Genomic DNA, 18185 nt, shown 5'->3' with positions numbered 1-18185 from the left:
TAGGACGAATTACCTCATGTTCCTTCTAGCTATTCCACACTGACCTTAAAAACACCTACTTTTTTTTTTTTTTGGCATCATCCTCATTTAACTTATAGTAGTAACTAGTGAAAAGAGATCGTCAATTAAGAATTATAATAGGATTTTTTAAGCCGAAATGTTAATGTTACTTTTAAGACAAAGAATTCAATAGCTCTAGGGAAAACTGTGTTTATGGAGACATAATCCTTTTTGTTGTTAAAGTGAATGGAATTTCTACTCAGTCGTTGTTATGTTTATATTCATAATACTCCTACTCATAAGTATTTCCGATAATAATTTCTTTGTTCTTTCTTCTTCTCTTTTTTTCCTATTCACTTTCATTAGAAACAATAAAAATGTTAAAGATTACATTATGTGCCCATTATCGATTGTGTAAAAAAATGCTAAAAGCATTTCTATTAATGATTCTGGGCCATTTTACCCGTTGCCTTAAGATTTTATGTTAGATGATCATGTTCTTTCAATTGGTATTAGAGTCAAACATTGATAAATTTAAGAAAAAAAATGTTGGAGGATACATATACATGTCTCTTATTGACCATTTCCTGACCTAATTGAAAAGAATTTGTGAGTCGTGTATCACGTGAAACTTAAAAAATTAAGTAAGGTCTAGCATAGGCTATGGGGGTTAAAATTTCAACTTGTCTAGCATAGGCTATGGGGGTTAAAATTTCAACTTGTCTCTTAACGAGGTCACACGTAAATTGAGAAAATGACCACTAATTTTGATCAAATGAGGAGCAAGTCATTGGATACTTACGTAGAAACAAGAATGACAATGAAATGATGGAAAATTAATAATCACCACAAAGTTCAGGAATCCATACACAAAAAGTTTGCTAACTTATACAAATTTGGCACGTGCTCATTTCATTATCTCTCTATATTTCAGTGATAAAATATGTTTATAGGCCCAAACTTTTTAATTAAAAACAAATTATTTTCACTCGAGGAGCAGTATGAGTTCATTTAAAAGATAAAAGAAACTACAAATCACGCCTCTCTATAATGATTTTTTTGGTCGGAAATTCTTTTTTACTGTTAAAGTGATCGGTAATTACACGTTTATAGCAAAATTTGACATATAAATCTTATTTATCTGTTATAATACGCAAAAAAATGTGGTATTTGTTTTTCAAAATTTTATGTTATAAAAGAAAAGTTGTTTGATTTAAAATATAAAACAATATTCGCATTTCATTAAGTCGCTAACTTCATCTTTTAATTTCTCCCGTTCAATTTCACAAGAGCTTTTGACCTTTCAAATTTCTTATTGGAACTTACAAAATCTATTAAAATTGTATTTCTGCAATACAATATACTCCAATTAATAGATTGTTTTACTCAGTTATTTGTGTGAGATTGTTATAGAAAGGTAATTTTGCAAAGGGTATATATGACCATGATGATTCGTAATTTTAAGTGTACCGTTATAATAATGATTGTTGCTGTTATAGATAAAAGAAATTGTATATGGAAGTAAAATATAACGTAAAAAAGCGATTTAAACAAACTTTCATGTTATAATGAGATTTGTATTAGATGATGATTGTTATAGAAAGGATAAATTGTTATATCTTGATAAGGCGGACCTAACTAGCTATCACAAAAGTAACCAGATACCAAGGGATATACGGTTCACCCTTTGCTAATGATGATTACAAAAATAATAAATAAAACGGAAAAGGGTCAAAAATACCCCTGAACTATCAGAAATGGATCACATATACCCTCCGTTTGCATTTGGTATCAAATATACCCTCGTCGTTACTCGAAGGGACCACTTATACCTCTCAAGTTAACTGACCCTATTAGATGCTGACGTGGTAGTGCCACGTGAAAAAAATTATCCACGTGGACGGCCACGTCAGCCCCTCTTCCTCTATACTTCAGAGGTATGTTTGACCCCTTTTTTTTTGTTTTTTTATTTTTTTTTATTTTCTACACCACCACATACCCCCCCCCCCAACACCCCAACCCCCCAATTTTTTTTTTTGAATTTTCTACACCGCCACATACAACCCCCCCCCCTTCCACACCCCCACCCCCCAAAAAAATCTTTTTTTTTTTTTTTTAAGTTTTAAATTTTTTTCTGAATTATCTACACCACCACATACCCCCCCCCCCCCCCCCGCACCCCAAAAAAGTTCTTAAAAAAAGTTTTAAAAGTTACTTTTTTGAATTTTTACAAGACCCACCTCCATGACCCCCCTCCCACACCCCACCAACCCCTCCAAAAATTTTAATTTTTAACCACGCAAACTTTCAATTTTTATAATTTTTTTATAAAAGGCAAATTAAATAGTATAAAGCAGAATCAAAAAAGTTTTTATTTTCACACCAGCACCCCCACGACACCCCCCCGTCCCCAACGACCGACACCCCACCACGCCTAAAAAAAAAAAGTTATAAAAAGTTTTCTTTTTTTTATTCTCTACACGCACCCCCTACCCCCTCCCGAATTTTCTACTTCATATTTAATTTACGTTTATAAAAAAAAATTATAAAAATTGAAAGTTTGCATGGTTAAAAATTAAAATTTTTGGAGGGGTGTTGGGGAGGTGATTGGGGTGGGTGGTGGAGGTGGGTATGTGGTGGTGTAGATAATTCAGAAAAATTTTTAAAACTTTAAAAAAAAAAAAAGATTTTTTTGGGGGGGGGGGGTGTGAACGGGGGGGTATGTGGCGGTGTAGAAAAAAATTAAAAACTACAAAAAAAAAAAAAATTGGGGGGTTGGGGGTGTGTGGGGGGGGGGGGGGTATGTGGTGGTGTAGAAAATCTAAAAAATAAAATAAAATTAAAAACAACATAAAAAAGGGGCCAAAAATACCCCGAACTATAGAGGAAGAGGGAGAGGGGCTGACGTGGCCGTCCACGTGGATAATTTTTTCCATGTGTGCAACGCCACGTCGACATCTAACGATCGATTAACTTGAGGGGTATAAGTGAGTTAAAGCAGGAATGGCGAGGTATATTTGATACTAGAAATGAAGCGGAGGGTATATGTGATCCATTTCGATAGTTCGATGATATTTTTGACCCTTTTCCGTAAATAAAATAAACAATCGCTTCTTTTTGTTTCAAATTCTTTAATTTTAATTTTAATTATAATATCTAGCGGTAAACTTGGTTCGTCTACTATATTTGTTACTACCTTTCACGGAATTCACACGTATGTTTGGCCTTCTTTTTCTTTTTTTCCTTAATAAAAGTTTACCAATCACGAAGCAGTCGTGTTTCACTTTTTTATGTTAACCGATTATGACTAATTGTGGTCCTCGTTCCTTAACAGTATGAATCAATAATTATTTTATGACAATAATGGAAGTCTATAGCTAGAGTCTAAAAGAAAAATTTACCATCCTAGTACTTATTTTATAAGAAGTGCTGAACTTTAATTATATTTTTTTGCTAACTTTAGTACTTAGCATGATTACGTAAAAAATCATACTTTATGTTTTTAGGTTTCAATGGTACTGACTAATCTAAGAAAAGAGTTGCACTTGTGCTTAAGAAGCACCTTTCCTACCACACAAAAAGAAGAAACTCAATAAAATAATGAAGATTTTATAATAAAAAAAGTTAGAATGTGTGATTTTAACTATTTTTTTTATCATCGACTTCTGGAATATTTGGCAACTTCGTCAAAAGTGGGGGCGGAGCTAAAATTTAGGTTTCCTGTATTATTCTTAACAAAACTATAGAAATATGTCAAATTATTAATTGAGAACTCACTAATTTAAAATGACTAGAATCTTGGGCCCTTATAAACTTTAAATTCTGCCTCCACTGCTGATTATTCAAAAGGTATTCCAAGAAGCATTTGTTTAACACAACCATCGCCTTTTGATAAATTTTAGTGACAATACTTTAGTGATTTTTTGTTGTGGCGAGTACAATTATGGTATTGAGAAAAGGGAAAGGTTTGCTAATTGTGATTGTGATTTGTAACAAATGTGTTTGTCTATTTATTGAAAATCTTAAAGTCCATCCTCTAAAAATCTTTCATTGCATTTGGACCTTTCTATACGTCGTACGATGGATTAGTCAGATAATTTGTCACCCACCAAGAAAGTAGATACGCGACCGCAATGAAACAGTATGCTTTGTGGAAATTGATAATTCTCGTTTTTTTTTTTTAATTTCTTTTCAAAACAAAAAAAATGGCGTACCAACTCATCACATAAGGACCTGTTTGCTTTATTTAATGTTTGATTTGTTTTCTGACTCATGTTTAACTATTTCCGGATACTTGTAATAATACACCAATTATACATTGATGTATTATTTATACTTCTAACAACATCAAACAAATTATCCATGTATAACTTATGAATATGAATAAAGCACCAAAAGGACAAAATTATCCTTGTTTTTTTTATAGAAATTTATGAAGTTCAAGCAACCAAAGGTATAATTATAAATTCATTGCTATTTAGTTTTAAAAATAAATAAAATATTTTAATGTCTTGTATATTCAATTTTAGCGCAATGAACTAAGCATCTAACAAAAGATAATAAATAAATTACTAATCTTTACATTATAATTTCATAATTATTCGGTATTCAAAAGTCACTGGCCTGATTAATTCAAAATTTACAATGCATAAGACTTATTAAGAAAACACACTCTCTGCTAAAACTTTTTCCATTTCTGCAGCTCTAATCCAAAACGTCCTCTTGGATTACTAAGATCAATGTCTCCCTTGCTACTAAGGAAATACTGTTGTAATAAAGATTGGGACTTCGTAACTAATACGCGTACAAATTAAATGAGACTATTTACAGATAAGCCAAAGTATATCTTTTGCTCTTTGCATCCAAAGCCAATAATTAATAATTAATCAATAACGAAGTGATAGGACGTGTCAAATATTGTGAAAAACGTGGAGAGAAAAAATGATCCATATTAGGACCCGGCTGAAAGAGATTGGCTTCATGACCCACCCTTTCACGTTTCATCTAGACTAGACCAAAATTGACCATTCGACATTCGACGTCCACTATTATAATATAATATGTGACAGCATTTGAGTGTGATATTTAATTGATCAACAAAGAATATACTATTTAAATTGCAGCTAGCCTTAAATATGTCATGAGATTCTTTTGTTGTTGTAAAAGCATGTCACTGCGAATAAATTGAAAATTTTAAAAATTAAATAGTTTCAGAATATAAAAAAGAATAGTGCCAAATTAAATGAAGCTTAAAGAGCAACATATTATTATTAACTTCCTTTAATCATGAAACGTTCCATTGAATATACTTTTTTGCTAAGCATCTTATATTTACTGTTTTTGGTTAGCCCATGAAATACGCGTTGAACTCCTTACTTTCAGATTTTCAGTTTCCTTATTTCTTCTCAGTAGTGATTTGTGTATCGCTAAATATCGTTAAATTTAGCTACCAACATAGAGCTCTTTACATTTTCATCAAGCACAGACAGATAGCTATAATGTGATAAGTTAAAGGAATATTTTCAAAAAAACAGATGAAAAATAGAGATAAAGGGAGGAGAACAACATATACGAATGTTGCGTTTCCCCGTCATGTTTCATTCATTTGAATATAATGACTCGAAAAATATGAATTTCTTATATAATTTTATAGAATGGTTTCAAATGATGGAAACCGTTGCGCGTGCCTTAGCTCATTTTCTTGTTCGTTAGTTCTGTTTTTTAATTACTTGACTAATAAGATAGAAAGGGTCATAATGCCTTCAATCTAGTCATATTTAAGTAGAATCAGCGATCTACTATAAAATATAACAAAAGGAAGATACAAATATAAAAGAGAAAGAATGACAAAGAATTAAGATCATTGCTTTTTCAAGTCTCACTATCGAATTGATCTCGAATTTGAACTATTCCAGGAATAGTTGCTAACAAAAGGTACTTTACTTATTGAGTGCATCAAAGCGGGTAAGGTTTTGTTTTTTTTTTTTTTCATTCTTATTCCTTGGACCTACATTTAGACAAAAAAAAAAAAAAAAAAAAAAAAAAAACATGTGTGATTTTTGTTTGTTATTGGAAGGACCTAAATTCCAGTCTGTTGTGTAAGTTTTTGGTGAATCAAGAAGTTTACAGCTAGTAACACAATCCTCCAAGATATATATGGGGCCCCATTGATATCCCACTTAAGAAGCACATGTCCCTCACCCTTATTTCCCCTCCGATTCTTTTTAGTTAGAATTGCTTCATTTTCATGATTCCCAAAAAAATTATTGCAGTTGTTGATGAAACACATTCCACTTGAAATGCTACAATTATCATTAAGAGTTGTGATGCGATGGATAAGATTCATGTATTTAACCAAAGGTTTTTGAGCCTTTAGTATGAATTAATTTTTTTTTTATAGGGAGCGCTTCTCCTTTTTAATGGGTTTTACGCACAAAAACCGCATTAATCGAAATTTGATACGTGTAGCAGACCTGGGGATAAAAAAAATCGTCATGACAAAGAGATCACATTGCCTTGAGATGTAATGTATGAGGCCACTTTAATGCCCCCATTTGCAAGGTAGGCCACCTGGCTAGGTTTTTTGGGTCCCTCATCCCTCAAATAAAAAATACTTAACTAAAATAGCATAAGTGTATGAGTATACCTTAGACTCAATATTTATCATGAATTGTAGGGTATTGAAGGAGAACTTATGATCGGCAACAAAAAAATGAGGTCTGTAAGAGGTTTTCCTTAACACCCAGTTAAGTTAAATAGAATAATTAACAATTTAAAATATTTAAAAGACACATAAAAAATTTCGGTCAAAGAAAAACTTGGTTGACTATCGAAACCCGAAAGGTGTCACATAAATTGGAACAGAGGAGTACTAATTTTATAAATAAGGTGGTATTTCGAAAGCCTACTATGAAATACATGGTCATCCTTAGCATGATGGGATTGAGAATACATCTCTTAAAAGTTCCAATATGGAAGAGCTTGAGCATAAGCACCATTAATGGGCCGAGCTCGACTGTTAGCTTGGATCAAGACACCCACTGGGTCATTTGCGGTTTTGTTCCTATTTTGTGCCGGTCTTTAATTTTTGTCCCTTCAAATGGGCTGGTGTTTGATTTTTGTCCTTCAAAATTGAACTTATGCCTAGAGTAATATAAGTTACGCATCATAATGTTCATAAATTATGCTGCCGCCCTTAAAGAACTTATGTCTCACTTGGCAATTAAAGACCAACCCATTTGAAAGGTAAAAATGAAAGACCAGTCCATTTAAGGGAAAACCGTGCAATTACTTGGAAACGTGAAACTCATGTACTATAAAATGAAGTCTCAACCAGATGGGCCTGTTCAGGCTCGGGAGCCAAATAATGGGCCCAAGAAGCTAAATGGCTTTTTTTTTTTTTTGCTCGGATTGGCCTTCATTTGGGGTGGTCTTTAATTTTTGTCCTTCAAATTGGTGGTCTTTAAGTTTTGTCCTTCGCCTAACACCCCAAGGTTGTGGGTTCGAACCTCAGCTCAGTAAAAAAAAAAAAAAAAAATCTCAAGGCAGAATTTGGACCTTAAGGCAGAATTTACATAGGCACAGGCAGAATTTCTGTCCATGCAAGGCAGAGTTTGGGCCTTGAGGCAGAACTGAAGGACATAATTTAAAGATCACCATTTTGAGGGATAAAAATTAAAGACCACCCCCAGCGAAGGCCAATCCTGCAAATTGCCCGCTCAATGGTTCATGCTGGGGCCCCCTCTTGTTTCTCTTCTTTGAGACCCAAGAAGACTACTCCTCCTAATAAGAGGAAAGAGCAAGGCTAATTAGCATTTAATTGCACGGTTTGTCCTTCAAATGGATTGGTTTTTAATTTTTTCCATTCAAAATCGAACTTATGCCTAGCGAGCATAAGTTTTTTAAGGGCCCAACTATAACTTGTAGAATATTATGATGTGAAATATAAGCTTATGCCCCACAAAAACTGTTGTTTGCATTGAGGGATAAAAATTAAAGAACAACACTAAAAAGAGGCAAAAGTGCAAATGACCCACTAATTAGGGGTGTTAAATAAGTCGGTTGGGCTGAATTTGGACGGATTAAATTAAACTTATTTAATATTAGCCCAAGTGGGATTACACTTGGTATGTTGTTGTTGTAATATCCGCCCAAAAGTTACTTGGACTAATATCGTTTTGTGCTAAAACGAGCTAAAAAGCATTTTTTTGCGCGGAGTGCCCTTCTTTTGGGGTGGTCTTTAAATTTTGCCCCTCATATTTGAAATGTTTAAATTTTGCCCTTCGGCTAACACCCATAGGTCCCAGGTTCGAACCACGCGCGGTCGAAATTTTAAAAAAAAATTCGCAAAGCGGTTTAAATTTATCATCGCACATGACAAGATACAACATTATGGAATTACACATTTTATCTTGGGACAGATACTACGTCTATAGAACTTGGCATAAGTATGCGGGTCGTATAACTTTGATAATTCCTTCACAAAGTTATCTTAGGTGGGGCATACTTTTAATGGAGCAAACTTTTATCTTAGGACTAGATAACTTTGTGAAGGAATTATCAAAGTTATCTCGGACCGATACTGTCTGCCAAGTCCGCCCATAAGGCATAAGTATGCGGTCAAGGCATAACTTTGGTAATTCCTTCAAAAGTTATGCTTAGTGGGGGCTATACTTTTAATGGGCAAACTTTTATGCGGATCAAGATAAACTTTTGAATGAATTATCAAAGTTATCTTGGACCCGCATACTTATGCCAAGTCCGCCCATAAGGCATAAGTATCTTAGGTCCGGATAACTTTGTAATTCCTTCACAAGTGTATCTTAGTTGGGAGCATAGCGAAATTTAAACTTGCCTTGCGAATTTTTTTAAAATTTTGATTTAGCGCGTGGGTTCGAACACTGAACCTATGGGTTTATGCGAAGGGCAAAATTTAAAGATTTCAAATATGAGGGGCAAAATTTAAAGACCACCCCAAACGAAGGGCAATTCTGCGAATGTCATGACCCAACCTGCTTGATTCTTACTGAGTTTTAATTTTTGGTTTATTCTTTTTAAATTTTTAAAGCACTTAATAGAATTTTTTTATTATTATTATGACTATATATAACATACTAAATAAAAAAAAGTTATCGTTTTAAAAATATTTTGACAAGATTCTATTGATTAATTTGGGCTATATCAATCCAATCTGGACTATATATCAATCCAATTTTTAGATGTGCTGAAATGAGTTGTTGTAAAATGGGTTGAGCTAATAAATGGGCAGGTCAATAACCAGCTCAAACTTGAACGAGTTGGAAGCGTCATATTTTTATAGGCTAATTTTGCCACCACAAAAATTAAAAGTCACGATTAAAGGAAAATTTACACAGTACACAAGTTGTAAAGAATAACTTACTGCATTTATCAAAACTTTTTAAAACCTTTTATCGTATACCATAAATTCAAAGTTTCATGAAAATCTTTTTCCCCTTTAATTTTACTTTATAAATCAAACACCTCTCCCAAATATTTGATGTACTCCCCTTACTATCCTATGTAATATCTATTTTGATATTGGTATCATCTATCTCATTACTATTTTATAGTTCAGTAAATTTAGACCAATTAGATTCTATTAATATTCGCAACACATAGCTGCCGATTGCAGAAAAACGGTATATTCCTACCAATTATGAAAGTATTCCTTAATCAAATATTTGTCTTTTATAACAGATAATCATGCAATATATAATTAATTTGTTTTTTGACTTTTCATCAACAATGCCCGGTCTCAAGGGTCGTCTATTCCAATGCTGATGCAGGTACAGTATATAACTTTTATATTCTTACTTTTTTTCCAATCACTAGTTAAGATATAACTTTTAATGATTAAGAAAAGGTCCCCTGTATTTATGTAGATATACAAAGCTTAGCTGTTTCCAATAATTCTACTATGCTGTATCTGCATTTTATTAAATTCGTTGATTAGTTGCCAAGACAACTATTAATGCCGACAGAATATCTGAGGAGTTGGCGTGCTACCATATTTTAAATTCCTTTTTTTAGTTCCTTGTTTTAAAAAAATGGGATAGCTAGACTATAGTTTAGTAAAGTCTTCTTGGTCATTAATAAAAGTTCATAGTTACAAAAAAAATTGCTTGCTAAATCTACGTAGATATCATTAAAATCAAAATCTTATTTTGATAGTTAAGAGCTAATAAAAGGTGAAGAGAACCTTACCGTTTGTTATTCAATTCCGACATTTGTTTGCCGGTCTGATTTATCAATGAGATAGTTAAGTTGAGTTAAAGATATAATTAAGTAAACAATGTGTATGTTTCTAATAGTTTAAACTTCTAAATAAGATGATCACACTATTCAACATGATATGGATCAAAATGAAACTTGCACAGCTTCGTTAATAATTTAATTAGATCCTCACTCGAGGAGTATGTTGAAAATATAATTTTCTACAACAGCTTGCTCTTTTAGTTGAAAATATCTCTCGCTTTAATAAATTGAAGATATAAATATGTTTATTACTTGTCACCACCTACTACTTACTCCATTTAAAGAGTGGAATTGTCGAAAAAAGGAAAAAGCAAGCAAATCTAGTCAACAATATTCAGCATATTATTGAATTGAATTCATGGAGTGGGCTTGGGACTATGTCATTATCTTTTGGTGTATTGCTACTATACTATTGCCATTATGTTTTCTCCTACACTCTCACCGGCGAAGATCAAACATCAATCGTCGGTTATTGCCACCCGGGCCACGAGGGTGGCCCGTGTTTGGCAACATGTTCGAACTTGGCAACGAGCCACACAAGACACTATTTGGTCTAAAACAAAAATATGGTCCAGTAGTTTGGTTAAAGCTCGGCTCGATTAACACTATGGTTATTCTCTCTGCGGAAGCCGCTGCAGAGTTCTTCAAGAAGCATGACGTGGCTTTCGCGGAGAGGTCAGTAACCGAAGTGATGAAATCACACGGTTTTTATAAAGGCTCTGTGGCTTTAGCACCTTATGGTACTTACTGGCGGATCATGAAACGAATCATGACCGTTCAAATGTTAGTAAACAAACGGATCAATGAGACAGTGGATGTTCGTAGGAAATGTATCGATGATTTAATCGAATGGATAAAAAACAGAGAAGTTAACTCCTCCGGAGGAATTCACGTGGCGAAATTCGTGTTTCTTGCCTCGTTTAACATGTTAGGGAAATTGTTGTTATCGCGCGAATTAGTGGATCCAAAATCTGAGAAGGGGTCTGAATTTTTCGCGGCGATGGTGGGGTTAATGGAATGTTCTGGACACCAGAACATTGTGGATGTATTTCCTTGGATGAGATGGATGGATCCTCAAGGTTTGAGGAGGAAGATGGATCGCGGGCTTGGAAAAACGATTGAAATTGTATCGGGCTTTTTGAAGGAGCGGTTCGAAGAAAGGGAAAGGACTGGAGAAAAGAAGAAGGATTTCTTGGAAGTTTTGCTGGAATATGAAGGCAAGGGGAAGGATGAACCAGAGAAGCTATCAGACCGAGAACTCATCTTGATTATTCTGGTAATTTTGCATTTTACATATAACAAACACTGTCATATTTCTTTCTTTCTTAATTTAGGAGATAAACAAATTGAGTGAGGTCTTTATATGATCCTATGATCGTCTCTGAACTATCAGAATAATATTGTAAAGTTTGAAGATAAGTATTTTACTTAATTATTTTCTCAATCACAATAGTTCGTAGACAGGGGGAGGTAGATCATGTATTTGTATTGGAAAATTTATTAAATATGTATATATATTTAATGTTGAAGCGAGTAACTAAGATCAGCTTTGAGTTCGATGACAGTTCAGAACACATAAACTTCAAATCGTGGCTCCATCTCTGCCAAGAATGCCGACTGGTTTTCCAACCGTCAGTTCAAGCGAATTAGGTTGCAAATGTCTGAAGTGAGTAAATGCTTCTTGATTTCCACTTTATTTTGTGAGGGAGGAGTAACATGCACTTCGATGTTTATAGCTGAAATCGAAGTTATATATACTTTGGGGTAAAGAATTTTTACCGTGCAATCTAGTCTGCTTTAACAGATTACTACTCTATTTTTTATAGGACAACAATATTAAACTTGCTGTGAAAGTTATTTCTTGTTGCATGTCAACTTAATTATATAAAGAACCTCTATACACTGTCAGTATACGTGACTTAAACTCTTATATTAATCGGTGATGCAGGAAATATTTTTAGCTGGTTCAGAGACAACCAGCAGTAGTATAGAATGGGCAATGACTGAACTATTGTGCAATCCAGAAGCAATGGACAGGGTTAAAACCGAGCTGTCCGAGGTTGTTGGAGATACCAAGAAATTCGAAGAAGCTGTCATCAATAATCTCAAGTATTTGCAAGCTGTTGTAAAAGAAACCTTAAGATTGCACCCTCCAATTCCATTTTTAGTCCCAAGAAAGGCAATTCAAGAAACTGAATTCATGGGGTATCATATCCCCAAAGGCACACAAGTTTTCGTGAACGTTTGGGCAATTGGAAGAGATCCCGAGTGTTGGAAAGACCCTTTCGATTTTAAGCCAGAAAGGTTCTTGGATTCGAAAACTGAATACAAGGGTCAGAATTTTGAGTTTATTCCGTTTGGTGCTGGGAGAAGAATTTGTGCTGGAATTCCACTAGCTCATCGGATGTTGCATCTGGTACTCGGATCATTGTTGCATGAATTTGATTGGAAGATTGATTGTTCTGTCCTTGATGAGGCTTTGGATACACAAGATAGAATGGGTGTGACTGTCAGAAAATTAAAGCCATTGAAAGCAATTCCAAAGAAGAAAAACAGAACTCTATGATTTTAGATTTTAGTAATGAGTAAAGAAAGACTTAGATAATACTAGCCATTTTCTCCCTCTGGTAGGAGTGTTCTACCTAACTAATATTGTAGACGGCCTTAAGACGAAGCAATGTGGAAAGTGAGAATTCACATAGTGGACTTCAATGCCCTTAAATGAAGCGACATGGAGTGTAGTAATTCATATAATTGACCTCAACTTACTTGAAATTGAGGCATAATTGTTATTATTGTTCGTTGTTGTTCTCCAGGAATGAATTTGTTGTAGGCAAGAATGATTATTATTATTGTCTGTTGTTGATATTTCACCTAGAAAGTCACTTAATTGTTAATATTTCACCTAAAAAGTCACTCAACTTTATTGTTTCTTTCTAACTTGTTTTTAATCTCTATATAGTCTTACCTGCTTTGAATTTTACAACTTTACTTCAGACTTTTTGTCTTTTTAAAATCTGTCATTTCATTTACCATTGCCAATTCATGTATCCACTCCAAACTCTTGTTTTAATCGTGCTGAGGTGTCTAGATGAAATTCAGTGGAATAGTGTTTATTTGGTTATTTGGTCAAAAAATATTAAACGAATTGAGATTATTAACATTTGTTAGGATACATCCATAACGAACATTAAGGAACTGTAACTTCAAGCAAACAAAATTCTAAACTATTAAATCAATGACTTTCTAAGAATTCATAGGATTTCTGTCCTTGTAATTCTTAGTACTATATTATTCTTATTTATGTATCTGTTCAGTCAAAAAAAATATCTGTTCAGTCAACTTATTAATTATGGATTACCATCAGAATAATTCTTTTTCCAAATCAAGTTCCTGTTTGAATAAGCTAATATAGATATTTGATAAAGAATTGAATTACTGACCATAATACGTAATAAACTAAATATGATCCAATCAAGATTGTGTACATCACATAGGAGTATAAATTAAGAATGTTCATACTGTAATAAGTTTATTTGGTAATGTAATTAAACCAAGTTTTGGAACGTCCATAAAATGTAATCAGTACAGATTACATATTGAATTGAACTGCATTATATATGCACATCTTGCTAGATGTGATAATACTCACCTAAAAAACATGGATCTGAAACTCATTTCTACCTTTATGTGCTTAATCCTGTTTCATTCATCAAGAACATTTGGTTATGACCATTTCACTAAGCAAAGCGATTTAGAAACTTATATAGTACGTCTTGAGTTTCCTAATGGTCAAGTTTTCTCTAATTCGAATGATTTACATCTCTGGCATCAATCATTCTTGCCTACAACAAATTCCAATCATTCATCGCGCATTTTATATTCTTATCGCCATGTGTTCAACGGTTTTGCTGCTATGTTGTCATCAGACGAAGTGAAAGAAATGGAAAAGAAGCCCGGTTTTGTGTCTGCACGTCCCCAACGGGTATTTCAAATGCACACCACACACAGTCCAAGTTTCCTTGGCTTGCACCAGAATGTTGGCTTGTGGAATTCATCACATTCAGGTAAAGGTGTGATTATTGGTGTATTAGATTCTGGAATTGCTCCCCAACATCCTTCATTTAATGATAATGGAATGCCTTCTCCACCTGATAAATGGAAAGGCAAATGTGAATTCAATGTTACAACTTATTGTAACAAGAAGCTTATCGGAGCAAGAAATTTTGCGCAACCGGATATGTCCCCTTCAGACGAGGATGGACACGGGACCCATACTTCAAGCACAGCAGCGGGGAACTTTGTGGATGGTGCCAGTTTTTTTGGTCAGGCTAATGGCACTGCTGTTGGCGTTGCGCCTCGGGCCCATGTGGCCATGTACAAAGTCTGTTATGTAGATTGTCTAGAATACAATATCTTAGCTGGTCTTGATGCTGCAATTGAAGATGGTGTGGATGTGATTTCCATTTCACTCGGATCAACAGACTGCGCCTTTATATGATGATAATATAGCAATTGGCGCATATAGCGCAATGGCAAAGGGTATTTTTGTAAGTTGCTCGGGCGGAAATAGTGGACCGGAAAAAGGTAGTGTGATAAATGGAGCCCCGTGGATTCTCACTGTTGGTGCTAGCACAGCGGATAGAAAGATAAGCGCGGTGGCAGTTTTGGGTAACGGAGCAAAGTATGAGGGCGAATCAGCCTTCCAACCAACGAATTTTTCACGAAAATTGTTACCACTCGTGAATGGTGATTCTTGTGAATTGTTGAATACAAGTTATGTAAAGGGTAAAATAGTGTTGTGTGATACAAGCGGTTTCTCGTCTAAAACAGAAAAAAGAGGAGTAGTGAAAAATGCGGGTGGTGCTGCCATGATCCTCATGAACCTAAAAGATCGTGGCTATACAACATTTTCAGATCACGATGTCCTTCCCGCGACACATGTTAGTTACAACGATGGACAAAAGATCATAAACTATATGAAATCAACATCAACACCAGTTGCAACTATATCGTTCAAGGGAACAAGAATTGGAGATAAGCACGCGCCAACGGTTGCTTACTTTTCTTCTAGGGGACCATCTATGATAACCCCGAGCATACTAAAGCCCGACATTATTGGGCCCGGAGTTAATATCCTTGCAGCGTGGCCAACCTCTGTAGGGCTCACGACAACATCTACATATTCATCTTCATCGACGTTTAACATTATTTCTGGCACGTCAATGTCTTGCCCTCACCTTGCAGGAGTTGCAGCATTGCTAAAAAGCGCACATCCAGATTGGTCTCCAGCTGCAATTAAATCCGCAATCATGACCACAGCTGACCTCGTCAACCATGGAAAACATCCAATTCAGGACGAAAGACTCGAACCTGCTGATCTACATACAATTAGATCAGGACACGTGAATCCATCAAGAGCAAATGATCCAGGACTCATTTACGATATCCAGCCCGAAGATTACATCCCGTACTTATGTGGCTTGAACTATACGGATGATCAAGTCAACGCCATTGTGGAAAAGAACGTACATTGTACGTCAACCACACCTCAATCGGAATTGAACTACCCTTCATTTTCTATTCCTAAGGAATCGAGTGCTCAAACGTATACGAGGACTGTGACTAATGTTGGTGAAGCAATTTCAACTTATACAGTTAAAGTGTTTGGACTCGAAGGTGTCGAGGTGACTGTTAATCCTAAAATCTTGAAGTTTACAGCGTTGAATCAGAAGGCGTCATATAATGTAACAGTTAAGTCGTTAGATCTTACAGGACATTCCCAAGGATACATAATTTGGTCTTCTGCTAGGCATTCTGTTAGAAGTCCCATAGAAGCAAGCATATTATGGTGATTTAATTGATCGGATTTGTTATAGGAGATGACTTTTTCATTATAATTTAGACAAATTCCAATGTGTTTTTATGTGATTCTTTTGGAAAGGGGGAGGGGTTTGTTATGTGAAAAAAAATTGTCCTTAAAAATGGAAAAGAAATAATGGAGAAGTAACAATTAATTAAAGAACCATCATTTTTTCTCTTTAGCTACTCGTTAATTAGTATTCAAGTAAAGGAATTCAAATTAAGTTTAAACTATATATACTGTCTTTTATCTGAAGTATAGAGTAAACACCTGAAAATGGACCCTAGAATTAATTCCTTAATTAAAAAGTGTTTTGGTTAATTAATTTTAAAGGAATTAAAAAGTGTTTTTGTCTCTAATTAATTTTTGAACCCATTACAAAAATTTAATGTTGAGAGTGGGATTTGAACCCACGCCCTTTCGGACCAGAACCTTAATCTGGCGCCTTAGACCAACTCGGCCATCTCAACAACCTATTCGGTGATTTATATGTACATTATATTGATCTACTAAACTTTTTTTAGATCTAAAATAGTCTGAGCCAAGGAGAAGTTACGAGAAGTAAAGAAGATTGAAAAGTAATCAAAATACTTGACAAGAGATAAATACAAAATAAAAAGAACAAAATAAGCAGCTTGGAACCTCCTAATATGGTGCCTATATAGATTTGGGAAGCAATTCATTAGCAAAAGAGTACAAATGAAAGTATAAAGTAAAGTTTTAGACAAAAAGAAGAAAATGTGGTGCTGGCTATGGGGTTCGAACCCATGCGCACTTATGTGCAGAAGATCTTAAGTCTTCCCCCTTAACCTCTCGGGCAAACCAGCTGATGGTTGAATTGTGTGAAACATTATTTATTAAATATGTCTTGCCTGAAACCATTCTCAATTTTACGAGAATTTTTTGGAAACTCTTCATTTGCTTATCTTCGATAGGATTTTGATTTTCCCAGATATACTTTAGTTATATTTCATCTCTTCAAAACCTTTGATCAAAAGATATACTATGGTTGTATTTCATCTCTTCAACAATTTTAGTAATGAGCTTTTTCAACTGACAAAAATAAATGAGATTAAACTTTGAAAGATTATATATTTCAGTAATGCGTTTTGCATTTTATATTTTATTATTATTTGGGTTGGTTTATTGGCCTTTTAATACCTTGTTTCATGAAATATGACTTTTGTTTGGTGCCAAATAATAGACATTTCTGAGCTTAATTTGTTTCATGTATTATCTATGGATTATTTGAATTAGGATATGATCTGAAGCTTGGACTTTATCTTATTGACCACCTGAAAATACTAAAAGAAAATAAGAAATTACTACTTAAACGCGATTCAAAGTGGAGACTTCTTCTATATGATTTATTTCGGTATGAATAGAAAGTGTCAATAGTGGAAAGTATGCCTTTTCTATTTAGAAAAATTTGGAAACCAACAAATAAATAAAGAAAGAAAAACAGATTAGTCGACCAATTTCATGTGGTAGCTACTCCTATTTTACTTTGTAACACTAATTTCCTTTATAATTGCTCAAAAAATAGTGGAATCTTTTTATATTTGAAAACTCTTTAACTTAAAACTTTTCATTTAGCTGCACTGGTATTCTTAATAAATATAAACATTGTTAAATCAAAGTTTTTTTTTTTTTGTAAAAAAAAGTAATAATATTAAAGCATCTTGCAGAATTACTTCATATAAAATATCAAGAAATAAAGTTACACGCAATAACATGCTCTGCAGATGCAGGAAGTCTGTCGAGCAGCAAACAAGCCAAGCTCATTCCAAAATACCAATAGGTAACCAACCATTAATTTATATCGAATACAAACCAACATAAGAGTAAAAAATCAAAATAAACCTTAACTAGCACCCAGAGATAGTTCCTCTTCATACAGAATACCGTATAAGTAGCAACATTGGACCTAACTCTTGCTTTACATTAGGGTCAACCAACAAAAGGTATTCTACTAGCTAACACTCTCTTCTGATTATCATTCCCTCCAACGTCGACAAAACCAAACCACATCTCCAGCCAGGCATTT

At 34.2% G+C, this 18185-nt stretch overlaps 1 protein-coding gene, 2 non-coding genes and 1 pseudogene across 3 annotated transcripts; 2 read left to right on the top strand and 2 right to left on the bottom strand.

The window, feature by feature from the left end:
* Positions 1–10538: 10538 nt before the first annotated feature.
* Positions 10539–13131, top strand: LOC132050918 (cytochrome P450 76A1-like). Its single transcript, XM_059442252.1, has 2 exons — positions 10539–11551; positions 12224–13131. Exons 1-2 carry the CDS (start codon positions 10634–10636, stop codon positions 12839–12841), a joined length of 1536 nt encoding a protein of 511 aa, XP_059298235.1. The 5' UTR covers positions 10539–10633; the 3' UTR covers positions 12842–13131.
* A 750-nt stretch (positions 13132–13881) lies between these two features.
* LOC132050917 (subtilisin-like protease) lies at positions 13882–16194 on the top strand (annotated as a pseudogene).
* A 333-nt stretch (positions 16195–16527) lies between these two features.
* Positions 16528–16608, bottom strand: TRNAL-AAG (transfer RNA leucine (anticodon AAG)). The gene has a single exon. It is a non-coding gene; the product is annotated as a tRNA-Leu (tRNA).
* Positions 16609–16882: 274 nt separating this feature from the next.
* On the bottom strand, positions 16883–16965 carry TRNAL-UAA (transfer RNA leucine (anticodon UAA)). Its single transcript has one exon. It is a non-coding gene; the product is annotated as a tRNA-Leu (tRNA).
* Between the last annotated feature and the right edge of the window lie 1220 nt (positions 16966–18185).

This window comes from Lycium ferocissimum, chromosome 3, assembly GCF_029784015.1.
Source record: "Lycium ferocissimum isolate CSIRO_LF1 chromosome 3, AGI_CSIRO_Lferr_CH_V1, whole genome shotgun sequence".
In the NCBI taxonomy this organism is placed as follows: domain Eukaryota; kingdom Viridiplantae; phylum Streptophyta; class Magnoliopsida; order Solanales; family Solanaceae; genus Lycium; species Lycium ferocissimum.
Note: the sequence above shows the minus strand (reverse complement) of the source record. Positions and strands in the feature narration are given on the sequence as shown.

Bases quoted from the DNA above. Each gene is read 5' to 3' on its own strand.
- LOC132050918 (XM_059442252.1), top strand. From the start codon at position 10,634: ATGGAGTGGGCTTGGGACTATGTCATTATCTTTTGGTGTATTGCTACT. The intron at 11,552-12,223 runs GTAATTTTGCAT...TCGGTGATGCAG, and splicing joins AACTCATCTTGATTATTCTG to GAAATATTTTTAGCTGGTTC.